This window comes from Desmodus rotundus, chromosome 12 (genome assembly GCF_022682495.2).
Source record: "Desmodus rotundus isolate HL8 chromosome 12, HLdesRot8A.1, whole genome shotgun sequence".
Classification (NCBI taxonomy): Eukaryota; Metazoa; Chordata; class Mammalia; order Chiroptera; family Phyllostomidae; genus Desmodus; species Desmodus rotundus.
The window spans coordinates 38348300-38376286 of record NC_071398.1 but is presented as its reverse complement, the minus strand read 5'-3'; the positions used below and the strand labels follow the sequence as shown (position 1 = coordinate 38376286).

The following is a 27987-nucleotide window of genomic DNA, read 5'->3' as shown; positions in this document are numbered from 1 at the left end:
TAATTTGGGGAGAGGGGAGCCCTCCAATTTGGTCTGAGATACACTGAAGCAGTATCAGTCTGCTCAAGTTTAATCAAGACTTGGTGATGCTATAATTTTTCAACTCTTTAAGTCAATAATAGTATAAAACTATATATTTTTCTTGAATTATGAGTTCTCTGCCATTAAAAAAGGCATTTTCTAAAGGCCATTTTATCCTCCTTATATTATGCATAGGGTGTCCTCACTGATATGATTTCTTTGATGTAAAGTAAGCTGATCACTGCGAATAAAGGCTTTCCCACATTCTTTACATTGGTAGGGTTTCTCACCAGTATGAATTCTGTGATGTCGAGTAAGTTCTGATTTAACAGTAAAGGCCTTCCCACATTCTTTACATTTGTAGGGTTTCTCACCAGTATGAATTGTGTGATGTCGAGTAAGTTCTGCTTGAAGACGAAAGGCATTCCCACATTCTTTGCATCCATAAGGTTTCTCACCAGTATGAAGTCTACAATGTTGAGTAAGATGATACCGACGACTAAAATGTCTTTCCACATTCCTTACATTTATATGGAATCTCACCAGTGTGAATTCTTTGATGTAAGGTAAGTTGATAACTACAAATAAAAGCATTTCCACATTCATTACATATGTAGGGCTTCTCACCAGTATGGATTCTGTGATGTTGAGTAAGATGATAGTGACGACTAAAGGTCTTTCCACATTCCTTACATTCATAGGGTTTCTCACCAGTATGAATTCTGTGATGTTGAGTAAGATGATTGCTACGAATAAAGGCCTTCCCACATTCCTGACATTTATAGGGTTTTTCACCAGTGTGAATTCTGTGGTGCTGAGTAAGTTCTGTTTGAAAGCGAAAGGCCTTCCCACATTCTTTACATTTATAGGGTTTTTCACCTGTATGAATTTTATAATGTTGAGTAAGATTGTAGCGACGACTAAAAACCTTCCCACATTCCATACATTCATAGGTATTCTCATTGGTTTGAATTCGTTGGTGTGAAATAAGTTGATTGCTATGAATAAAGGCCTTCCCACATTCCTTACATTCATAGGGTTTCTCACAAGTATGAATTCTGTGATGTCGGGTAAGTTCTGATTGAAGACAAAAAGCTTTACCACATTCTTTACATCCATAGGGTTTCTCACCACTATGAATTCTATAATGTTGAGTAAGGTGACAGCGACTACTGAAGGCTTTCCCACATTCCTTACATTCATAGGGAATCTCACCACTATGAGATCTCAGATGCAAAGTAAGGTGATAGCCACAAATAAAGGCCTTCCCACACTCCTTACATTCATAGGGTTTCTCACCAGTATGAATTCTCTGATGCCGAGTGAGTTCTGTTTGAAGACGAAAGGCTTTCCCACATTCATTACATATGTAGGGCTTCTCACCAGTATGAACTCTGTGATGTCGAACAAGTTGTGCGTGAAAACTGAAGGACTTATGGCATTCATTACATTCATAGGGTTTCTCGCTAGTATGAATTTTTTGATGTTGAACAAGGTATGAACCATGACTAAAGGCTTTCCCACATTCATTGCATTTATAGGGTTTTACACTGGTATGAATTTTCTGGTGTTGACTCATATGTCGTTGTACCCTAAAAGTCTTTCCACAAATCTTACATTTATAAGGCCTCTCACCAGTATGAATTCTCTGATGTTCAGTAAGTTGATAATGAAGTCTAAAGGCCTTCCCACATTCTTGACATTCACAGGGTCTCTCCCCAGCATGAATAGTCTGATGTACTCTAAGATCTCCCAAACGACAAAAGGCCTTTCCACATTCCTTACATTTATAGGGTCTCTCACCAGTATGAATTCTTATATGTTGAGTAAGGTATGAATGTTGTCTAAAAGCCTTGCTACATTCCTTACACTCATATGATTTCTCTCTAGAATGAATTTTCTGATGTAGAGAAAGAGATATATGTTTTTCGATTATCATTTGACTAACACATCCTGTCTGATGTCCTTCTTGTCTCTCAAATTCATGTTTATACTGAAAATCATTTCTGAAAACACTGTCCTTATGGATGAAGGTTTTACTCTTTTCTATTGTCTGCAACTGAGAGAAATATATTTCACAAATATTCTTTTCTGGAAATAACTTCTTGGTGACCTTCTTAGACTCCAAATCTGGAAAAAAAAAAAAAAGTAAAAAGGAAACAAATGTTATAATGTAATTTATCTGTGTTGGGAGTGAGGTGAGGAGTTGCATGTCATAGTGAAAAAAATGATAAGCTAAAAATAACACACATTAGAAGTAAAGGTTTGGAGCAGAGGTCAGCAAACTTTTTCTGTAAAGAGCCAGATAGTAAAACATTTAGGCTTTGAAAGGCATATGGTCTTTGAAATAATTACACATCTCTTGTTGTAGTGCAATGGCAGCGATAGATAAGATGTAACTGAATGTGTATGGCTGTGTTGTAATAACACTTTATTTATGAACAATGAAATCTGAATTTCATAAAAATTTGTGTCACAAAATATTCTTTGATTTTTTTGACCATTAAAAATGTGAAAATCAGTTTTATCCCATGCGCCATGTGAAAACAGATGGTGAGCTATTTGGCCCACGGGTACTGGCCCATTTGGTACCATGGATACTATTTGCTGGGTACTGGCTTAGAAAACTCTAAATTATGGTAATGCAACTTGAAAGCAGGTAAGAGATCTTAGAAAATTATCTGACTTTGAAAGAGGGTGAAATAGGTTATTAGAGGAACAAGTTAAGCCAGTGGTCCTCCTGTTTTAGGACGGATGTAGGGGAATTCCTTACATATACTGCTCTTCAGGCCCCAATCCAGACAAATTGAATCAAAATCTATAGGAACCTATAGGAACAAGTCCTGCATATTTGCATTTTAAATATTGCTCATCAGATTATTTTGATGTAGATCATTTTGAGAATGTGTATCTAATTCTTTTCCCAAAGGTTTCTCTTTATCCTTTTAATAAAACCCAAAATTTCCACAGATAAATATACCAGCATATTACTTATCTTATTATTCAAGCCACTGTCATCTTTGTTCTCAGTCTCCTTTATTGCAATGCATCCTTTAGATCCTATAGGATGCCACACCTTTTCCTATATCTTAAGGCTTTTCACAGGCAGCTTCGTCTCCCAGGAATCCTCTGACTTTTGTTCTTTGTATGGCTGGCTCCTTCTCACCAAGCCTCAGGTTAAATGTCACTTCCTCAGAAACGCTGTCCTACTAACCACATCTAAGTCAGTCCATGCTCTTGATTCCATATTCCAGCACCTAGTTCTGTGGCTTTTCTCAATTTTAAATTCATTAATTTTGTCATTTGTTGTTTTATTTTCCTATACCTATTGTTCCCTAAGTAGAGACAATCTCTGTCTCAGTTCCTGCCACAGAATAACAAGCTCTAATACAGAGTACCTGCTAATTAATTGTAGAACATGTGGATTTAAAAAGGTAATTAGGACAAGAATAAAAGTAAATATGACAAATAAGTGGCTGAAGGAGGCTCATTATAACAACTTACCTTCCCCAAATTGCACCACAGCTCCCTGTCCCAATCTCCCTCACCCTACTGCAGTGGTTATACATACTCTTTCTTACATCACTTCTTACAAAAAGGGAACAAGTGTGCCTCCAAGATTGCTCAGTCAAAAGAGTAAATAGAAAAATGTCATTTTTATGCCTCATCATTCTTGAATTTCCTAGTTACCTAGAACACAAGGTATCTCCACTACTGTATACATTCCACCCTGTACATGGCCATTGTTGCTTTTCTTTGTCCCTAACCCCAACTGAGTATTGAGATATTTTATTTAGCACCAGCTGAGTATTATTTTTACTCATGCATCCCACAGATGCTCAAGCTTACTTTTATTCAGTAATTATACTATAGGTCCTGGCTAGTAGAGTAAGGCAAGAAAAATAATATAAGGATTAAAAAGATCACAAAAGTTATTATTTCCAGATACACTGGGTTGAATGGTGGCCTCCAAAAAGATCTGTCCCAGTCCTAGCTCCCAATACCTATGATATGACCTAATTTGAAAAAAATGAGTATGCAGATATAATCAGGTTAAAGATTTTAAGATGAGGTCATTCTGGATTTAGGGTTATCCCTAAATCCAATGACAGGTGTACTTGAAAGAGTGAGGAGAGGGGGATTAGACACCAGACTCAATAGAGAAGGTGATGTGAAGATGGAGGCAGAGACTAGCCTGATGCATTCACAACCCAAAGAACATCAAGAATTGCCAGCAATCACCATTCTTGTTACAAATTACTGGATTCAACTGGCTAAAATTTTGTTTAGAATTTTTTCATCTGTGTTTATGAAAAATATTGATTCATAGGTCTCTTTTCTCACAATGTTTTTGTCTGGTTTTGATATCAGAGTAATGCTGGCCTGGTAGAATGAGTTGGGAAATATTCCCTCTTCAGTTTCTGGAAGAGTTTGTATATAATTGGTATAGAAATGCAAAAACCTAAAACTATAAAAAATTCTAGAAGAAAACCTTTGTAACCTTGGGTTTGGCAAAGATTTGTTAAATATGATACTGAAAGCATAATCCATAAAAGGAAAAGTGATAAATTTGACCTAATCAAATGAACAGCTTATGCTGTTGAAAAGACACTGTTAATAGAATGAAAAGTCAAGCTACATAATGGGAGAAAATATTTACAAATCATACATCTGATAAAGGACTTGTACCCAGAATACACAAGGAACTCCTAAAACTCAGTAATAAGAAAACTAACAATTAGAAAGTGAGCAAAAGTTTCTAATAGACACTTCACCAAAGAAGATACGTGAATGAGAAATTAAGCAATGAAAAGTTGCTCAACATCATTAGGCATAAGGTGAGTGAACATTAAAACCACAATGTGAAACCACTGCACACTTATTAGTAGTAGCTAACATTAGAAAGGCTAACCATACCAAGTGCTGGCAAGGATGCAGAAAAACTGGAATTCTCATACACTTCTGCTGGGCAGGTAAAGTGGTACAACCATTTTACAGTGTAGCAGTTTATTTTCTTTTTTATTTTGTAATTTATTGATTTTTGAGAGAGGAAGGGAGAAAGGGAGAGAGAGAAACATTGATTGTTGTTCCACTTACTTATGCATTCATTAGTTGATTCTTGTATGTGCCCTGACCAGGGATCAAACCCTCAATCTTGGTGTATTAGGATGATACTCTAACCAACTGAGCTACCCGGCCAGGGCTGCAGCAGTTTTTTAAAAATGTAAGCATATGTTTATCATATGATCCACCCATGGCTTCCCAGATATTTACCCAGGATATGTAAAAGTATATATCTATGCAAAGATGTGTAATATTCATGTATATATTTTTTGGAGTATAAAAAGGTTTATTGGGGAAAACTTGGAAAGAAAAGAATAGTGATCCCTTCCACCGAGAACGTGCTTTTTTTCCGAGGAGCCGCAGTTGTGTGGATGCGGTTAGACTTTTTACACGGGGACAAGTTCTTCCAGCATTTTTACCTGCACGTTCGGAGACAGTCGGGCGCATCGGTCCTTTCAGCAGAAGCTGCCTTAGGCACTTAATCTTTCGTGGCTCAGGCACCCCAAGACAAAAAAAAATGGCCCAAATGGAAGAACAGCTCAAAGCTCCAGAAAAAATACAACTAAAGGATGAAGAGATAGCCAACCTATCAGATGCACAGTTCAAAACACGGGTAATCAGGATGCTCACAGAATTGGTTGAATTTGGTCACAAATTAGATGAAAAAATGAAGGCTATGCTGAGTGAAATGAAGGAAAATGTACAAGGAACCAACAGTGACGGGAAGGAAACTGGGACTCAAATCAACAGTGTGGACCAGAAGGAAGAAAGAAACATCCAACCAGAAAAGAATGAAGAAACAAGAATTCGGAAAAATGAGAAGAGGCTTAGGAACCTCCAGGACATCTTTAAACATACCAACATCCTCATCATAGGGGTACCAGAAGGAGAAGAGGAAGAGCAAGAAATTGAAAATTTATTTGAACAAATAATGAAGGAGAACTTTCCCAATCTGGCAAAGGAAATAGACTTCCAGGAAGTCCAGGAAGCTCAGAGACTACCAAAGAAGTTGGACCCAAGGAGGAACACACCAAGGCACATCATAATTACATTAGCCAAGATTAAAGATAAGGAGAGAATCTTAAAAGCCACAAGAGACAAGGGGACAGTTACCTACAAAGGAGTTCCCATAGGACTGTCAGCTGCTTTCTTAAAAGAAACTTTGCAGGCAAGAAGGGGCAGGAAAGAAGTATTCCAAGTCATGAAAGGCCAGGACCTACATCCAAGATTGCTCTATCCAGCAAAGCTTTCATTTAGAATGAAAGGGCAGATAAAGTGCTTCCCAGATAAGGTCAAGTTCAAGGAGTTCATCATCACCAAGCCCTTATTATATGAAATGTTAAAGGGATTTATCTAAGAAAAAGAAGATAAAAAATATGAACAGTAAAAATGACAGCAAACTCAGTTATTAACAACCACACCTAAAACAAAAACAAAAGCGAACTAAGCAAACAACTAGAACAGGAAAGAATCACAGAAATGGAGATCACATGGAGGGTTATCAATAGGGGAGTGGGAGGGGGAGAGAGGGGGGAAAGGTACAGAGAATAAGTAGCATAAATGGTAGGTAGAAAATAGACAGGGGGAGGGTAAGAATAGTATAGAAAATGTAGAAGCCAAAGAACTTATCTGTATGACCCATGGACATGAAGTAAAGGGGGGGAAGTGTGGGTGGGAGGGGGTGTGCAGGGCGGAGGGGAATAGAGGGGGGAAAATGGGACAACTAATAGCATAATCAATAAAATATATTATTTTTAAAAAAGGGTTATTGAATGAGAAGGCACCAATATTCATGTATATTTATATCAGTTTTATTTGTAATACCCCTAAACTGGAAATAATTCAATGTCCATCAACAGGTAAATGGAGAAACAAATTGTGCCATAGCCATACAATGGAATACTCTTTGGCAATAAAAAAGAATGGGCTACTGATATGTGCAACAACATGGATGAATCTTAAAATAATTATGCTGAGTGAGTGAAGCTAAATAAAACACTATATTATTCCATTTATACAAAATTCTAGAAAATGCATAGTGTCAGAAAGCATCAGTGGTTGTCTGGGGAGGGGGTAGGGAGTGGCATGAGAAAAGGACTACTTTTGAAGGTGAAGGAAATTTTTGTTATTTTGATGGTATAACAGTTCCACAACATACATCTGTCAACTTATCAAGCTGTACACTTTAAATATGTTCCGTTTATTGATGATAATTATACATCAATAAAACTGTTTTAAAAAGTTACAGAACGTGTTACTTGAAATGGATGCACTTTATATTATGTAAATTATATCTCAATACATCTAAGAAAATATACCTGTCCCATGACTCAGCAGTTATTCTCAAGAGAAATGAAAACATAGGAACACACAAATAATTGTACAAGAATGTTTAAATCAGTAGGCATCATCTGGTTTGGGAAGAAACACAGATGACACTTGATCTCAGAACATTTGAATTTGCTGTTTACTCTTCCTCGGCAGTCACAGGGCTTGAGACCTTACTTCATATCTCTGTTCAAAGGTTATTACCTCAGATTGGCCTTTGCTGATATTACCTAAAACAGCTCTGCCAACCCTCCAACATGCTGTCTGCTTAATTTTCTTCACAACACACACAACATCTGATATTATGTCATCTCTTTACTACATGTCTCTCCTACTACAAGAGCAACACCTCCGCAACGGTAGGATCCAGCATCAACGGAGTCTCGACTCTAGCTCAGTGCCTGGTTTCGAGTAAAAGGGGAAAAGGCATTAAATAAAACAATTTTAGCCAATGGAGAAATGAATGTAAGTGTAACTATAAAAGAAGACTTGGAAACATATGTAAAATGGTTGTCACTGGGGAAGAAAGAAAGCAGTCCCCTCTTTGAAATGGAGGGAGGGAAACAGAAGAGAAGAGAAACAAGGAGCATGGCAAATGGGGGTAAAGGTCAATTTCCTTTGGTAGCTCCTGTTAAGATCTTAATGTTTTGTCAGGTCTCAGGCCTTTTCTCCACAGGCATTGGGCCTTTGAAGGGAGCTTTACAAACATCTCAGAGGTGAGCCTCTCCCTGATCCGGAGTGCTAAAACTTAGGATGGCAACTCCCTGCCTGATTTGCCATCACTCACCTGTGTACCAGCTTCTTGTCCCTTCCCTCATTGCCAACCAGGGCTCTTTCTCTTGCTCCAATAAAGTAATCACATCTGGCTTAGGAATGCAACATCCTGCTCACAAGAAAGAAATGCCATGTAATTTAGAACAAATAAACACCTGTAAGTAAGCTCACAATGACTTAATTCAGACTTGGTTGTATTTATATTAAACTGTAGGTCAAAATGGTACTTGATAAAATGAAAAAGGCCATTGAAGAATATTGACATTTAAATGGATCCATGAGGGAAGATGGCGGCAACATAGGTGGGAGCGGAATCCACTTCCCCTCAGCGCCAGGGAAATACCTAGCTGATCTGAGGAGCAGAGCGAACAGCCAACAGTACTCCAGCATATACGAAGATTAGAGACCAAAGATAGAGGACATTGAAAGATCTGACGGTAAGAAGAGTGCTCAAGGACAATAAGGTCCCCGGGAACCGGGACCGCGCGGTACAAGGGCTGCAGAGGCGCCAGCCCTGGCGCAGGGGCTGCTGCAGGAGTCCTGGGAGAGGGCCAGGCTGCGCTGTGAGCAGCCAGGTGCTTGATTGGACCAGGGGGGCTTGAAAAGGAGGAATTTCTCAAAAAGAAAAAGAAAATAGAGACACTCAGGGGCTAGTTAGAGAACTCTCGGTGGTGGCCGAGGCCCCTGGCGCCCCTCCCCCCTCCGCCCCTGGACTGCGAACGCGGAACTCGGGATAAGCAGGGATAAGCAGCACCGGCGCTCACCTGAGGTCCGGTTGCGCGCGGTCGCGCGCGCAGATTAGCGAACGGGGCCCATACATGAAACCCCGGAGGGGCGCCCACACCTGAAACCTCCGAGATCTTTTGGAGCAGAGACTAGCTGCTCCACCCACAGACCCAAAACCTCGGAACCGAGTACCGCGTGATTCGGTCCCAGGGCGGCCCCGCCCACCCGAGAGTCTCAAGCCCCGGGCGGCTGGATCGGGCCCCCAAGTGTAGAGCCTCTGGCTTGGCGGCGGGCTGCGCGCTCACCAAGCGTAGGGCCGGCTGGATGCGCACTTCCCAAGCACAAAGGGGCTGGCGAGAGTCGTAACACCAAGGCGGCTGAACCAGCAGCTTGCAGCGCGCCAGCCTCCCTAGCCTGGGCGGCTCGATTGGTCAGCCGGCTGCGCGCTCAGAGCCCAAATAACGTCACAAACCCAAAGCGGCTGGATTCCCCTGCTGCGCGCGCACGCGTCCGGAGCCAAAGCGGCTGGAGCGGCCACTCGAGAGTCCCAAGAACAAAGCTGCTGGATTGGCTGATCAACGGCCTGATTGCCTGCCAGGGACCACACCTACAAAACAGTGAAGAGTGTGACCCAGGAAGGAAGAAAAGTGAAACCAATCCTTCCAACCACCCCCTCCCGTTGCACAGACAGGACAACAGCAGAAATAACCTGAACGGTTTAAAGCCAACAGAAGATTTTTTTTTCCCTTTTTTTTTTTTTTTTCCTTTTCCTTTCCCCCTGAACTCCTTCTTCCTCTCTCTCTCTTTTTTTCTTTCATTCCTTCTTCCTCCCATCCTTTACCATTTTATGTCTTCTTCCTGCCTTCTTTTATCTATTTCTATGTTTTAATTTTTGTTAAAATTCCTTCTTATCTTGCCTCCAATCTTTCTTTAATCCTTCTTCCCTCCTTCCTTCCTTTCCTCCTTTCCTATTTCCTTTTTCCCTCCTTCCCATCTTTGGTTTTTTTTTTTTTGTTTGTTTGTTTGTTTGTTTTTTCCTTTTCTTTCGCCCCCCCTTTCTATTTTTCCCACAGGTGCGACAACAAAACCTGGAGCGCTGAAAAGACTAGAGTTAGACCGTGTTAAACACATAAACGTCAGCTCAAGACCAGTGAGCACAGGAGAGTAAGGAGACAGCACCACCGAATCCCATTGGCATTCTACCATAGAAGTTCATATCATAAACCCAGGGATTCAGAACAAAGCAATTTAAGAAGCAGAGGCCAACAAGAAGAGCCTCACAAACAATGGGAAGACAAAGAAACAATTCCCAAATGAAAGGAAAGGAGGAAGTCTCAGAAAGAATACTAACCGAAAAAGAGGCAAGTCAACTATCAGATACTGAGTTCAAAGCAATGGTCATCAGGAAGCTCACTGAGCTCTCTGAGCTCAAAGAGAACTACCAGAAACTACAAGGAAACTACAATGAACTCACTGCAAACTATATCAACATGAAAAAGGAAATAGAAAATATCAACAAGAGCCAAGAGGAAATGAAGAATACAATTTCTGAATTGAAGAACACAGTAGAAGGAATTAAAAGCAGACTTGATGAAGCAGAGGATCGGATCAGCGAGCTGGAGGATAAAGTAGAAAAAAACACCCAGAAGGAGCAAGAAAAGGAAAAGAGGCTCAGAAAGAATGAAGAGGCAATAAGGGAAATGCAGGACAACATGAAACGTAACAATATCCGTATAATAGGAATACCAGAAGGAGAAGAAGAAGAGCAAGGGATAGAAAACCTGTTTGAAAAAGTAATGATGGAAAATTTCCCTAATCTGAGGAGAGAAAAAGTCACCCAAATCCAGGAATCACAGAGAGTCCCAAACAAGAGGAACCCAAAGAGACCCACTGCAAGACACATCATAATTAAAATGGCAAATTTCCAAGACAAAGAGAGGATCTTAAAGGCAGCAAGGGAGAAAAAGGAAGTAACATACAAGGGAGCCCCAATAAGGTTAGCAACTGACTTCTCAATGGAAACGCTCCAAGCCAGAAGAGATTGGCAAAAAATATTCCAAGTAATGAGAACCAGAGGCCTCCAACCAAGACTACTTTACCCAGCAAGGCTCTCAATCAAGATAGAAGACCAAATAAAGAGCTTCCCAGACAAAAGAAGTCTAAAAGAATACAGCTCCACCAAACCAGCTCTGCAAGAGATGCTAAAGGGACTGCTTTAAGGAAAGGAAGGAAAAGAGAAAGACAGAGGAACACAGGTAGGAAATAATGGCAATGAATAACTACCTATCGATAATAACCTTAAATGTAAATGGATTAAATGCTCCAATCAAAAGACATAGAACAGCTGAATGGATAAGAAAACATGACCCACACATATGCTGCCTACAAGAAACCCATCTCAGGACAAAAGACTTACACAGACTGAAAGTGAAGGGCTGGAAACAAATTTTCCAAGCAAACGGACAGGAAAAAAAAGCAGGGGTAGCAATACTCATATCAGACAAAATAGACTTCCAAAGAAGGGCCATAAAGAGAGACCCAGAAGGTCACTTCATAATACTCAAAGGAAGAATCCACCAAGAAGACATAAACATTATAAATATATATGCACCCAACATAGGAGCACCCAAATACATAAAGAAAATCTTGGAGGAGTTCAAGAAAGATATTGACAGCAACACAATTATAGTAGGGGATTTTAACACCCCACTATCAAAAATGGACAGGTCTTCCAAACAAAAGATTAACAAAGATATTGTGTCACTTAACAATACCCTAGAGGAAATGGACTTAACTGATATATAGAGAGCTTTTCATCCCAAAGAAGCAAAATACACATTCTTTTCAAGTGTCCATGGAACTTTTTCAAAGATAGACCACATGATAGGACACAAAGAAACCCTCAACAAATTCAAGAAAATTGAAATCATATCAAGCATCTTCTCTGACCACAAGGGTCTGAAACTAGAAACCAACCCCAAGGGTAAAAACCCAAAACACTCAAAATCATGGAGACTGAATAGCATGCTATTAAACAATGAATGGGTCAAGAACGAGATTAGGGAAGAAATCAAAAACTTCCTGGAAACAAATGAAAACGAACTCACAACAACCCAAAACCTATGGGACACAGCAAAGGCAGTCCTGAGAGGGAAGTTCATAGCAATACAGGCCTACCTTAAGAAGTTAGAAACAGTTCACACAAACAACCTAACCCTACGCCTACAAGAACTGGAGGAACAACAACAAAGACAGCCCAGAGCAAGCAGAAGGAAGGAAATAACCAAGATCAGAGCAGAACTAAATGACATAGAGACTAAAAGCACAATTGTAAGGATCAATGAATCCAGAAGCTGGTTCTTTGAAAAGATAAACAAAATCGACAAGCCTTTAAGTAGGCTTATCAAGAAGAAAAGAGAGAGGATCCAAATAAACAGAATTAGAAATGAAAGTGGAGAGATTACAACTGATACCACAGAAATACAAAGGATCGTAAGAAATTACTATGAAGACCTATATGCTAAGAAATTTGAAAACCTAGATGAAATGGACACATTTCTAGAAAAATATAATCTTCCAAAACTGACTGAAGAAGAAGCAGAAAACCTGAACAGACCAATATCAGCAAAGGAAATTGAAGCAGTCATCAAGAAACTCCCATCACACAAAAGCCCTGGACCAGATGGTTTCACAGGAGATTTCTACAAAGCATTTAAGGAAGAACTAACCCCTATCCTTCACAGACTATTCGAAAAAATCCAAACTGATGGAAGACTCCCAAACTCTTTTTATGAAGCCAACATCATCCTAATCCCAAAACCAGATAAAGACACAACGAAGAAAGAAAACTTCAGGCCAATATCGCTGATGAACATAGACGCTAAAATTCTCAACAAAATATTAGCAAACCGCATCCAGCAATATATTAAAAAGATCATCCACCATGACCAAGTGGGATTCATCCCAGGGATGCAAGGATGGTACAATATTCGCAAATCAATAAACATAATACATCACATCAACAACAGCAAAGACAAAAATCACATGATCATATCAATAGATGCGGAAAAAGCATTCGATAAGATACAGCACCCATTTCTGATAAAAACACTCAGCAAAGTGGGAATAAAGGGAGCAGTCCTCAACATAATTAAGGCCATATATGAGAGACCTACAGCCAACATCACATTCAATGGACAAAAACTTAGAGCTTTCCCACTAAGATCAGGAACAAGACAAGGATGCCCTCTCTCACCACTCCTATTCAACATAGTATTGGAAGTCCTAGCCACAGCAATCAGACAAGAAAAAGCAATAAAAGGCATCCAAATTGGAAAGGAGGAAATGAAACTGTCACTGTTTGCAGACGACATGATAGTGTACATGGAAAACCCTATAGACTCCACTCAAAAACTACTCGACCTAATAAATGAATTTGGCAAAATAGCTGGATACAGAGTCAATACCCAGAAATCAAAGGCATTCCTATACACCAACAACGAAACTGCAGAAACACAAATCAGGAAAAAAATCCCATTCGATATAGCAACAAGAAAAATAAAGTACCTAGGAATAAACCTAACCAAGGAGGTAAAAGACCTGTACTCAGAAAACTACACAACACTGAAGAAAGAAATTAAGGAAGATACAAACAAATGGAAGCATGTACCATGTTCATGGATTGGAAGAATTAACATCATCAAAATGGCCATACTACCCAAAGCAATTTATAGATTCAATGCAATCCCTATTAGAGTACCCATGACATATTTCACAGATATAGAACAAACATTGCAGAAATTCATATGGAACCATAAACGACCTCGAATAGCAGCAGCAATTTTGAGAAAGAAGGACAAAGCAGGAGGGATCACAATACCTGATATCAAACTGTATTACAAGGCCACGGTAATCAAAACAGCCTGGTACTGGCATAAAAACAGGCTCATAGACCAATGGAACAGAATAGAGAGCCCAGAAATAAACTCAAATCTATACGATCAATTAATATTTGACAAAGGAGGCAGGAGCATAAAATGGAGCAAAAACAGTCTCTTCAACAGATGGTGTTGGGAGATCTGGACAGCTACGTGCAAAAAAATGAAACTCGATCACCAACTTACGCCGTACACGAAAATAAACTCAAGATGGATAAAAGACTTAAATATAAGCCGTAACACCATAAAAGTCCTTGAGGAAAACATTGGCAGGAAAATCTCAGACATTCCACGCAGCAACATCCTCACAGACACATCCCCTAAAGCAAGGGACATAAAGGAAAGAATAAACAAATGGGACCTCATCAAAATAAAAAGCTTCTGCATGGCTAAAGAAAACAGCACCAAATTACAAAGAGAACCAACAATATGGGAAAGCATATTTGCCAACGATACCTCAGACAAGGGACTGATCTCCAAAATATATAAAGAACTCACACGACTCCACTCCAGGAAGACAAACAACCCAATTAAAAAATGGGCAAAGGACTTGAACAGACACTTCTCCAAGGAAGACATACAGAAGGCCCAGAGACATATGAAAAGATGCTCAGCATCACTAGCCATCAGAGAGATGCAAATTAAAACCACAATGAGGTATCATCTCACACCAGTCAGAATGGCCAACATAAACAAATCCACAAACAAATGTTGGAGAGGATGTGGAGAAAAGGGAACCCTCGTGCACTGTTGGTGGGAATGCAGACTGGTGAGGCCACTGTGGAAAACAATATGGAATTTCCTCAGAAAACTAAAAATGGAACTGCCCTTTGACCCAGTAATTCCGCTGCTGGGATTATACCCTAAGAACACTGAAACACCAATCCAAAAGAATCTGTGCACCCCAATGTTCATAGCAGCACAATTTACAATAGCCAAATACTGGAAGCAACCGAAGTGCCCATCAGCAAACGAGTGGATCCAAAAACTATGGTATATTTACACAATGGAATTCTACGCAGCAGAGAGAAAGAAGGAGCTTATACCCTTTGCAACAGCATGGATGAAACTGGAGAGCATTATGCTAAGTGAAATAAGCCAGGAAGTGAGGGACAAATACCATATGATCTCACCTTTAACTGGAACATAAGCAATAGTAGGAAAAAGCAAACAAAATATAACCAGAGACATTGAAGTTAAGAACAATGTAACAATAGCAAGGGCGGGGGTGGGGGGTGGGGGCGGGGACAGTGGGTAGAGGGGATTACAGGAACTACTATAAAGGACACATGAACAAATCCAAGGGGGAGGGTGGAGAGGGGGGAGGGAAGTGGGTTCACCTGGGGTGGGGTGAAGGGATGGGGGAAAAGGCATACAACTGTAATTAAATAACAATAAATAAATTAAAAAAAAAAATAAATGGATCCATGATCACAGGACTAAAGAGGCTAGTTAGAGAAGAGAAAATGTCTGCTCTACTTTACAAAAAAATTTTTTTCTTTAGCCCTGGCTGGTGTGGCTCAGTGGATAGAGAGATGGCCTGTGAACTGAAAGGTCTCCAGTTCGATTCCCAGTCAGGACACATGCCTGGGTTGCAGGCCAGGTCCCCAGTTGGGGGCATATGAGAGGCAACGGATATCTCTTGCACATCAATGTTTCTCTTCCTCTCTTTCTCCCTCCCCTCCCCTCCCTCTAAAAATAAAGTTTAAAATTTTTTTTTGTTTAATCCTCATATGTTTATTGATTTTAGAGAGAAAGGAAGAGGGACAGAAACATCGATGTGAGAGAAAAACAATGATCAGTTGCCTCCCATATGCACCTGGACAGGGGATCAAACCTGCAATTTAAGTATCTGCCCTCACTGGGAATCGAACTGCAACCTTTTGATGTATGGAACAATGCTCCAACTAACTGAGCCACTTGGCCAGGGCAGTCTGCTCTGCTTTTAAAGACATATAGAGAAGGGTTGAGAACGAAGACGGGAGCCATACAGCCTGGGTTCAAATCCTCTGCTACCTACCAGCTGTGTGACCTTGAAGTTATTCCCTCCGTGTGTTGTACTTTCATAAAATGAAAAATGGCGCTATTATTACCTCCTTCGTAGGGCTGTTATGTGAATTAAATGAATATATCTAAAGGCTTAAAAGGATACCTAGTATTATAGCACTGTTTTTTGTTGTTATTTTTTTATTTTAAATATTTATTTTTCAATCAGTTGACATACATAATTATATTAGTTTCAGGTATACAACCCAGTGATTAGATATCATATAACTAAGTGACCATCCGATAAATCTTGTACCCATCTGCCACCATACACAATTATGACAACATTATTGACCATGCTGTTCTTTTCATTCTGTTACTATTCTGTAACTACCAATTTGTACTTCTCAATCCCTTCATCTTTTTCACCTGTCCCCCAAGGCCCATCCCATCTGGCGACTGTCAAAATGTCCTCTGTATCTATAAGTCTGTTTCTGTTCTGCTTGTTCATTTATTTTGTTTTCCTTAAGATTCAATTGTTGATAGACATGTATTTGTTGCCATTTTACTACTCATATTTGTTATTTTTTTATTCTTAAAGGAAATGCATTAACATTTCATGTAGTACTGGTTTGTTGGTGATGAATTCCTTTAGATTTTCCATGTCTGAGAAGCTCTTTATATGTCCTTTGATTCTAAATGATAGCTTTGTTATTCTTGGTTGCAGGTCCTTGCTTTTCATCACTTTGAATATTTCTTGCCAATCCATCTGGCATGCAAAGTTTATTTTGAGATAGCTGATAGTCTCATGGGAGCACTCTTGTAGGTAACTAACTGCTTTTAAGATTCTCTTTTTGTCTTTAACTTCTGGTATTTAATTATGCTGTGTCTTTGTGTGGGCCTCTTTGGGTTCATCTTGTTTGGGTCTCTCTGCATTTACTGGACTTGTAGTCTATTTCCTTCACCAGATTAGGGAAGTTTTCCTTTCTTTCTTTCTTTCTTTCTTTACATGTTTTCAATCACTTGCCCTCACTTTCCTCCTTCTGGCACCCCCTCAATGTGTACATTGGTTCACTTGAAGTTGTCCCAGAGGCTCCTTATACTATCCTCATTTTTTAATTCTTTTTTTTTCCTGTTCTGACTGGGTGCTTTCTGCTTCTTTGTCTTTCAAATTTCCGATTTGATCTTCTGCTTTACCTACTCTACTATTGATTCCCTGTAATGCATTTTTCATTTCAGTTAATGCAGTCTTCATTTCTGACTATTTCTTTGTTTTTTAAGGTTTTATTTATTTATTTTTAGAGAGTGGAAGGGAGGAGAAACAGAGGGAGAGGAACATCGATGTGTGGTTGCCTCTCACACTCCCCCTATTGGGAACTTGGCCTGCAACCCAGGCAGGTGCCCTAGGCTAGAAATCGAACTGGTGATCCTTTGATTAGCAGGCCAGTACTCAATCCACTGAGCTACACCAGCCAGGGTGGACTGCTTCTTTTTAATGTTTTCTATCTCCATTATTTATACTTCCTATGTCCTTGTCGAAGTTCTCACTAAGTTCCTCGAATCTTCTAAGTTCATTGAGGAGCCTTATAACCAGTGTTTTGAACTCTGTATCTGATAGATTGCTTGTCTCCATTTGTTTAGTTCTTTTTCTGAAGTCTTGATCTGTTCGTTCATTTGGGCCATGTTTCTTTATCTCCTTGTTTTGTCAGCATCCCTGTGTTTGTTTCTATGTATTAAGTAGATCTGCTTTGACTCTGTGACTTGGTAGTGTGGCCTAATGTAGTATGTGTCATTCAGAGGTGGGCATTCCATGTACACCCCCATGTGATCTGTGTACACCCCCACTGTTGTTGACCCTTGATTGCTGTTGGCACATCAATCGTAAGGATTTACCCCCAGTCCAATCGGCTGCAAGGACTGACTGCAACCACCAGGGAGGATGAGCTGTATAGGGGCTCACCCCACAGAGTAGGACTTACTTCAGTGGGGCTCTGGTACCTGCTGAGTCCATCCCTTGAGTGTGTCACTTGTGGGGGTGGTTTGGTGGTGTTCCAACATGGTCTGAAGCTTTCTGTCAGGTGCACTGGCTCTGGGGTTTTCTGGGAGGTACAGGCTTTCTAGGAGGTCAGCTACCACATGTGTTCTTCCTGGGGCCACCCAGCAGGAGCTACAAAGCTATCTGCAGATGACTGCTACTTGTGCTGGACTTGGAGGTTCCCAGGAGATACCAAGATGCAAACCAAGGCAGCCTGGCACTAGTGCCGGGCGTAGGGCCACTTAATGAAAAGTATGGGACACACTGAGGCCAGATGCTGCTTGTTTGAGAGATTTTAGAAAAGTCTGCAGTATGGATGGGTTTGAAAGTTGGGTGGGCAGGGTCTCAGAGAATCACCTGGGTGTGGTGAACAGTGATAGTCAGGTCAATGGAGAATCAATCAGACATGGTACCTGCCTGCCAGCTTTTTGGGGGGAAAGGATCAGAAAAAGAACAATGGCCACTGCCAATGCTTCTGTTTAAGAAAAAGCTGCTCCTCCAGCTCTTGCCCAGATGCCAGAGAATTCACTTCCTCCCCATATGTCCCTGGTGCCTTTCAGGCTGCTGCCCCAGCACTGGATCTCAAAGCAAGCAAATCCAAGTAAGTCTGTGTGCAGGCCCTTTAAGAGGACTACCTGGGACTACAGAAGCCCTCCATCTTACCCAAACACAATCCATGCTGGTTTCCACAGCTAGAAATTATGGGGACTTCTTTTGCTGTCGCTGTAACCCTGGGCTAGGGTTCCTGGTGTGGGGCTGGATCTCTGTAGCCAAGATACCCCTCCCAATTTTTATCTGACTCATGTGGGTGTGGGACCAGCCCCTTCTGTGTCTCTGCCCCTCCTACCAGTCACTATGTGGCTTCTTCTTTATATCCCTAGTTGTAGGCCTTCTGTTCAGCTAGATTTCAGACAGTTCTGAATGATGGCTGTTCTGTAGTTTAGTTGTAATTCTGATGTGGTTGTAGGGGGACGTGAGTACCACATTTACCTATGACGCCATCTTGACCAGAAGTTCTGCCACATGCTCTCTTGAAGAATCAGTTTCTCTGTACTACCAGAGGCCTGGCCTATCCTTGTTGTTATTTTGTTAAAAGAAAAATATTAAGTTTCCTAAAATGCTTCCAGGTTCTCCCTCAGATATTCTTTCAATGGAAAATGCAAAATTCACAGACTATAACCTTCAACCACAAAGTAGGTTAAATAGATCCCTCTTCCAGGACTCCTCCTCTAGGGATGTATTTGCTTGAATTTTACATGAATATTGTTAACCCAATCCACCACTATATAAACCATAGAGGTTCTTCTGATGATTAAATAAAAACAGAACTTAGAGACTATCTCTTTGCAGGTGGGCCAGACATTAACACTAAGCAGCTACAGGAATTCTGACCATGTGCATTATATGAAAGCTGGCTTCTCTGAAAATGTTGTAGAAACCAATTTGGGAATCATTTAGAAAGCAGGCAGTTGCGAGAAGGGCTAGAGGGAGCAATGAAGGTCACTGAAGAATGGGGAAGATGCAGGTGCTTAACACAAGTGCCCATTTCCAACCCAATAATATTCTAACCATTTCTTTTGAAATAGGGGGCAGAAAATCAGTTGGTTTCTTAAAACATGGCTCTGAAATATAACACTGGAGAAAACTGGTATTCCAGAAACAAATTGTAAATTATTTGCACACTTTTCCTTACCCAGTGACACCAAGTTACTGTAGTTCTCCAACATCACATCCTTGTACAAGGCCCTCTGAACAGTGTCCAGGCATTCCCACTCCTCCTGGGAGAGGTCTATGGCCACATCGCTAAATGCCAAGGACATCTGAAATGAGAAACCCATTGTTTTGAATGTATTTTCAAGATGGAAAACTGCTTTGCAGGAAAGAGGCAACATAACAAGCAATTAAACTAGGATTCAAGCCTATGTCATGTGGGGGAAAATAAGGAAATTAGTATTTCTAAAGTAGAGTACCTATACGCTAGTGGTACAAACGAAATGTCCTGTGCATAATGAGATAACATAATTAATGAAGGGTCAAGGAATGAATAAAATCAAAATTTCCCAATGAAATAAAATCATATAAATAAGCACACTGCCTATCATGTTCTTGCATTTCAAGTTCTGAATAAATGTGAGTTCCATCCTCTTTTCTCTTCAGGAAATGAAAAAAACAAAAAAGAATTGTTTTTCCCCAAAAGTAATCTAAAACTTCTATCTTAGAAAACAGGACCTGACTGACATTTGACTTCATTGAAACTCAGGCTCATCATTATGGAAGATGATGTCACAAGCATTTTTCCTTATTATAACAAATGACAAAGTCTTTAGTTAAATTGTTTATTGGCTGCCTAATCATTTATCTTATGGATACATCAGACCAATCCTTTTGAATCTGTTTTCCTCAATCCTGTGAGTGAGTCTGTTTTCATCCCCCATTAGGGATCTAGAGAATCTTCCTTTTGGCTACCACCACCATCCCTCAGGATCACCTACCTTGAACCTGAGCTATAGGACGCTGATGCAGGATGATCCACAATGATGCTAATGTCACTGGATACCAGCACAACCTCCTCAAGCCTCCTCCACAATCTCCTCAATAGGAAAATGTTCCTTTTTCCTATTGTTTCTCCCTTTGGGGACCACCACCACCTTCCCCGCGGCTCCCCCCAACCCCCACTTAGATTCCTGAGATCCCTACATGGAGGCCACACACCAATGCAGTCCTATAGGCCTCTCAAGGTATGAGATCTCACCACTGCAGAACAATGAACACTAAATTGCATCTTATCAACCTGCAGAACTCAGATCTGGGGAGTCTAATGGGATCATCATCTCTATGTCATGGAATCACGACTCTAAAGAGGGAAGTCCAAATACTTCCATCGTGAGACTTCATCTTTCAGAGAGAGGTGATGAATAGGTAAACACAGGCAAGAGAGAAGAGAGGAGGCAGGCTCTCTCTGGAGCATGCCCATGCCTTTCTTCCCTCTCAGGCATGCATCTTTACTTTTCTCTCCTAAACTCGAAGGGACTCCATGAGATTCACAACCAGGGGAGAAATGGGCAGTGGTAGCTCATCCTGGGCTACCCCCTGACCCTGTCTCCAAGACCCCCTTTTCTCTGACTTTTCAGTGAGCTAACAGCAGCCCCATCTTGGCTCATTTTTATCCTATAATGTTTCTAGGGAGCCAAAGCAAAGCACCGCCTAGGCTGTCCTGTTGCTTCTTCTACACAAAGCCCTTCCTTTGTTTCACTGTACCCAGCTTTAATAAATGTACTCTCAAAAATAATTTTTTTTAAAAAAGAGAGAGAGAATAGAAGCAAATGAGGAGGACACTAGGTTGTGTGGCACCATTGTTCACTATGATCAGAGCAAATGAGGAGCAGATTCAGCAGTAGCTTTGTGTTCGGAAGAAGTTTCAGGATAATAAAAATGATATCATAAATTCAAAATCACAATATTTCTAGGAGGAGAAATGTGAACTTACATAGGCCATCATTTTAGAACAGCAAGAACTTGTCAGTCTTCTTTTGGCTTCCTCCACTAGAGAAACACAGAGTCCAGAGAAGCCAGGGCTGGGGAAGAAACAAGAGGCTTTGAGAACAAATGTGTCTCAGAAATCTCCAAATGACTTAAGTTAAAATGATTGTGTTTTGCCTTCTTTCTACTTCCATCTCCACAATACCCCACATACAAATCAGGAGAGACAAGACTTGAGTTTGGGTAAAGTCAGACCCTCCCTACACCATGGAAACCACCTGTCAAGTGTAGAAGCAGAGCAGAGGCCTCCAGCTTGAAGCCAGATCAGGCTCTCCAGCAGAAGGGTCTCTGGTCCACCCCCAATTTCTGATGATGCTGAATTGTAGCTGAGACCAAATTGTCGAGTCCTACCCTGAGCAGATCCTCCTCCATCCATGTGCACCTTCTAGAGCTGAGAAGGGGCTGCTCCATCCAAACCTGAATAATCTTTCATTGCTCAGATATCTGGACTCAGCAGACATGCAGGCAGAAAACGGCAGGCAGCCTTTTCCATTGCAAAATGTACTTCCCATGCAGAGTGCTTCCCCAGCCAGAACTACAGCTCCAGAATCCTCTGAGCTCTGTGTGCATCCAACCTCTACGTATTTCAATAAAATTAGGACCCTCAGTATTGCTTTTCTGCTGGAAGTCACTACAGGCAGTGACTAATCCAATCTCTCAATATCAAAGCCGCATGGTGTGAAGTCATGCCCATGGTCTCAAGGTGACAACAAAAATAGGTATTTTTAGTATCTTCTGTGGGTCCTTTATCACATTAACATTTAATCACGCAATGTGGTTATCTCCATTCAACAGATGAGGTAATAGAAGCTCAAAGTAAAGTTCTTTGCTCAAATTCAGTTAGAGGAAGAACTGTGTTTTGAATCCATGTTTCTCTAAATAAAGCCAATTCTTTTTCAACCCTGGCTTTTTTCTCTCTACCCCAGGATATCTTCCTTTTAAAAAAAAATATATTTTATTGATTATGCTATTACTGTTATCCCATTTCCCCCCCTCATTCCCCTCCACCCGGCACACCTCCTCCCACCCACATTCCCCCCCTTTAGTTCACATCCATAGGTCATACATATAAGTTCTTTGGCTTCTACATTTCCTATACTATTCTTACTCTCCCCCTGTCTATTTTATACCCACCATTTATGCTACTTATTCTCTGTACCTTTTCCCCCTCTCTCCCACTCCCATTCCCACTCCCTGTTGATAACCCTCCATGTGATCTCCATTTCTGTGGTTCTGTTCCTGTTCTAGTTGTTTGCTTAGTTTGCTTTTGTTTTTGTTTTAGGTTCGGGTGTTAATAACTGTGGGTTTGCTGTCATTTTACTGTTCATATTTTTTATCTTCTTTTTCTTAGATAAACCCCTTTAACATTTCATATAATAAGGGCTTGGTGATGATGAACTTCTTGAACTTGACCTTATCTGAGAAACACTTTATCTTCCCTTCCATTGTAAATGAAAGCTTTGCTGGATAGAGCAATCTTGGATGTAGGTCCTTGCCTTTCATGACTTGGAATACTTCTTTCCAGCCCCTTCTTGCCTGTAAGGTCTCTTTTGAGAAATCAGCTGACAGTCTTATGGGAACTCCTTTCTAGGCAACTGGGTCCTTTTCTCTTGCTGCTTCTAAGATTCTCTCCTCCTGTGTAATCTTGGGTAATGTAATTATGATGAGCCTTGGTGGGTTCCTCCTTGGGTCTAACTTCTTTGGGACTCTCTGAGCTTCCTGGACTTCCTGGAAGTCTATTTCCTTTGCCAGATGAGGGAAGTTCTCCTTCATTATTTGTTCAAATAAGTTTTCAATTTTTTGTTCTTCCTCTTCTCCTTCTGACACCCCTATAATTCGGATGTTGGAACGTTTAAAGATGTCCCAGAGGTTCCTAAGCCTCTCCTCATTTTTCCTAATTCTTGTTTTTTCATTCTTTTCTGGTTGGATGTTTTTTTCTTCCTTCTGGTCCACACCGTTGATTTGAGACCCAGTTTCCTTCCCATCACTATTGGTTCCCTGTACATTTTCCTTTATTTCACTTAGCATAGCCTTCATTTTTTCATTTAATTTGTGACCAAATTCAACCAATTCTGTGAGCATCCTGATTACCAGTGTTTTGAACTGTGCATCTGATAGGTTGGCTATCTCTTTGTTGTTTAGTTGTATTTTTTCTGGAGCTTTGATCTGTTCTTTTGTTTGGGCCATATTTTTTGTGTGTGTGTCTCAATGTGCCTGTTACATAGAAAAGGGCGGAGTGTTAGGTATTCACCAGGGCTGTATGTGGGAAAGGGGTCCAAGAGGGAACAATGCCACTTGCTCTGCTCTCTGCCAGATTCCAGTCACTTCACCCACTACCCACAACTAAAGTGGGCCCTTCTGGTGCTGATTCCCAAGTGGGTGGGCTTGTGCAGGCTCTAGGCCCCTGTGGGTCTCTCCAACGAACTCTCCTGTGAGGCTAGGAGTTTCTCCTGGTGCCGCCTCAACCACCACAGGTGTTTTCAATCAGTGGTTTGAGGCTTTATTTCCCCGAGCTGTAGTCCTGGGTTGCACGGTCTGTTTCTCTCCCCTCCTGGCTTATCTGTACGTGAATGTGGGCCTGCCCGCTCCGCCAGTCGCCACCTCCCCGAGTCTGCCAGCTGCTGTCTTGCCCACCCTGGTCCTCCAGCCATTGCCTTGCTGCGAGTCCATCTCTGCCCCTCCTACCGGTCTGGATGAATGTGTCTTCTTTAATTCCTTGGTTGTCAGACTTCCATACAGTTTGATTTTCTGTCAGTTCTGGTTGTTTTTAAATTGTTGTCCTTCTTTTGGTTGTGCGAGGAGGCACAGCGTGTCTATCTATGCCTCCATCTTGGCCGGGAGTGCAGGATATTTTCCTTTGAGTGGAACTTGAACATAGGTAATTCACTAAAAAGTAACAATATGCCATCCACCAAAGTTATTAAAGTGAAATATAATTAAGGAGACACTTGTTAAAGAAATAAGGAAATACCAATTTACAGGTATTAGATTGGTATGCCATATGAACAAGGGCATGGGGAAATGGATATGTTGTAGATACTGTGGATTTGTGCAACCTTTAAGTAAGAATTGTAGAGGTATGTGAAAGAATTTAACCACACATGCCTACTTTTAGGACTTTGTCCAAAGGAAATGATTGTAAAAGGAAGACGGTGCTCAGCATTCTGAGTCCAGCACCAGTTGACTGGTTAAGTAAATTATAGATCATGTATATAATGAGATATTATATAGATATTAAGTACTGTACTAAATTGGAAAGAATATTTAAAGGATATGGAAAATATTTCAGATATACTATAAATAGAAAAATCAGGTTAAAACCAGAATGTACAATATGAACACATTTGTAAAAACATATACACACACACAGAGACAGAGAGACAAAGAGAAATAATGAAAGACAGACAGGTAGAAATCAAGACAGAGAAAAAAGTTCAGAAAGTTATCTATCCATATGCTAAAATTTCTAATCTGCATGACATATTTGTGACATTCCTTTTTCTTGAGTATAATCCATCACTTTTATAAGCAATATAAAATATACACATTGATGTAATATATGTAATTATTTCATTTTGATAAGGGAAAGGTCTTCCTTTTTAAACTACTTCTCTTGAACTGGGAGAAAGAGCTCAAGATAATCTAAAACCAGCTGTTACAGACTCATAGATACAAAGAACAGACCAGAGGACAGGGGAGTTGAGGGACTGGATTAAAAGGTGCAGGGATTAAGAAGCACAAATTGACAGTTACCAAATAGTCACGGGGACATAAAGTACAGCATGAGTAATGTAGTCAATAATGTTGTAGTAACTATGCGTGGTGCCAGCTGGGTGCTGGAAAGATCGAGGGGACCACTTTTTGAAATGTATGACTGTCTGACCACTGTGCCATACATCTGAAACTAATACAAAATAATACTGAATGTAACTTGTAGTAAAAAAATAAAAACAGCTGTTATATTAAGCATACAGCATAAAATCCATTTCTCACAACAGAGTTCCCCTGAGTTCAGAATAATCTGGTCAAAACCTGACAGAGTTAGCTAGAGAAATAACATCTCTTTCTTATGAACTCCCAAGGCATGTGACCTGAATTTCTCTGGCAGCTTTTATCTTCTAGCTCATACTTATTCAGTCTATTCTGATTTTATATTATTGCTGTTAAAGGTAGCAGTTATGTTTTCAGTGCTTGTATGACTAATTAATTTCTATCATAAAACCCAGGTATACTATAAGCCCTTATGTCTGATATTTGACTAAAATTCCATTTTTAGGCAGTTTGTGAATGTGAATCAGAATGTGAATCTTAGTGTGATAGCTACCAATTTTTCAGTTAGTTTATTGATAAACTAGGGGGAAGAATAGCACATATCTCAGAGTTTTCATGAAGATTGAAATAGTACAAAATTAAGGATATTACATATCCTTTATTCTATTGTGAATAAATAAAATTATTTTCTGTTTTTCATAGTGAAATTTGAATCTCATGCCCATTTTTTTATAATGACATTTAAAATATTTTAAGAAGTCTACTCTTGTCCCTATAGCTACCAAAGAGGAGACACCTTGTTCAACATAAAACTGACCAAAAGAACCTAATAAGGCATTAAATGGAGAACTTTAATAAGAGGTTCAATCTTAATTTCCTATCCTATGTAAAGATTTATGTGAATATTTATAGTCATTACTGCTTTCCACTATTATAAATCTGTCCTACAAAATATTATTTGCAGAGTGGGGCTTTAAAAGATACTTGGACAGGAGAGGATATTGCTATGTCCTGGGAAAGCAATCTTAAAAATCTAAAAAATGTGTAATCCTGAAGGGTTATTTGATTTGATAAAGTATGCAACAATAATTACTCTTAATTGATTTATATAACCTTAAAAGGTGTAAATACCTGGAAGTTTAATCAAACTAGAGGGGTTCATTGGCACTTTCCTCCTCTTCTTCTATTCTTGGAGTGTAAGAAACCTATAGTTATGCAAAATTACTTTCTCTAAATAGAAGATGGACAGTCTTTGTGTCCTTCAAATGGTCATTTAGTACAATTTCTATTCTGCAGAAATACACAAGCAAATGCACAGAAAAATTTTGCTACAACATACCTTCTCCTAATATTAATACTGATGCTGGGGCTATTTTAACTTTCTTCTTTGTAAGTCCTTCATGCAACACAACTGAATAAATTTTTTTTGCAAAATGAGCCAAAAAAATTAATTCTGTAATCTTAAGTGTGCAGTATTACTTTACTCATGTGTACTTTTTAAAATCATAAACTCTTTACAAACATAAATCTCAACCCACTGACTTCTTGGAAAAATCCCTGCCCATGATGATAGATTTTCATGCTCAGACTTCCAATTACATTCCTGTCCCCAAAAGCCTTTTAAAAATTAAAAAAGTAGATGCTCTTGTCACTTACTGGCACTAGTCAAACCACCTCTGATCTTGCCTTACTTTTAAACTGAGGTTTTAGAGATCACTGATGTGATTCCACACTAATCCCAATAAAACAAAGCTTTAACTGTAGACTCCAGGATAAGCACTTCTTCCTATCATAAAAAAGTGAGTGCAGAAGAATGATTTGAAAAATGAGGAGGGAGCATTTGAGGGCCAATGAGGAGAGGATCTACATGGTCCATCGGTTACTGGGGAAAAGGCCTAGGATAGGCCACTGGACATTTCAGGAAAATAAGCAATGTTTCCATTTTCTAGAAACAAAAATGCAAAAAAAGGGGAAATACAAACTCACCTGATCTGGACTCAGATGTGCAACAACTTCCTTCTTCCTTAGGAGCCCTGTTTGGCAGAATGGCAGGACTGGGGAAGAAGGAACTCATGAGGCACCAGGACTTTTTTAGATCATAGACAGACCAAGAAAATCCCCTCCAGGGCCACATCTGCTCTGATCTCACACACGTAACCAGATGGGAGAGGGAGGCTGGAATCTGTCTTTGAATTTACAGCATAAATCTAGGATTAGAGGTATGAAAATGCTGTGGTTCTGACTAATGTAGCAGCACCCACAGTGCCTCCAAGTAGGGACAGTCCCTCCCATCATTTAGTCCCAGAAGTCAGTCTCAGGGACACTTCTAGCTCTAAAAGTCCCACCCCAAAGCCCAGGACTGTGTACCTTGTTGCTGGGAACCCCCTTCCTAGGACTCAATACAGTATCTGACGTTCCTCTTTGGGGACATTGTTCTGTGCAAACACTCGGGGCTGTGAGGAGAGGGCCGGGTTCACCGGGGGCAGCCTCACAGCCGCACGCAGTCACAGAGGCCCAACCTGGACCTGAGAGGCAGGCACGCACGCACACACGCAAGCACACCGCCTGTCACACTCAATCACACAGTACCCCTCCTATAACTCTCACGCACGCCCAGGCCGTGAGGCTCCCTGCACCATAAGCGCCATCCGCACCCTGGGGCTCTTCACTTTGGTCAGCAACCCCGACCCCACTCCTACTCCAATGAGGCCTGCTGCATCTCACCTAGGCTGACTTCTTCCTTGGCTGCAACAAGTTCCACCTGTGGTGAAACCACCTAGAACGCATTGTGGAGGGCCTTCAGAG

At 40.5% G+C, this 27987-nt stretch overlaps 1 protein-coding gene across 1 annotated transcript; it reads right to left on the bottom strand.

Moving 5' to 3' along the window:
• On the bottom strand, positions 1–27987 carry LOC112320019 (zinc finger protein 546). The gene is given in 7 exon segments (XM_053915945.1): positions 1–526; positions 528–2151; positions 8201–8296; positions 19565–19691; positions 21359–21446; positions 27169–27236; positions 27907–27987. Coding segments are annotated over 5 exon segments (2184 nt in total). The 5' UTR covers positions 21371–21446; positions 27169–27236; positions 27907–27987; the 3' UTR covers positions 1–201.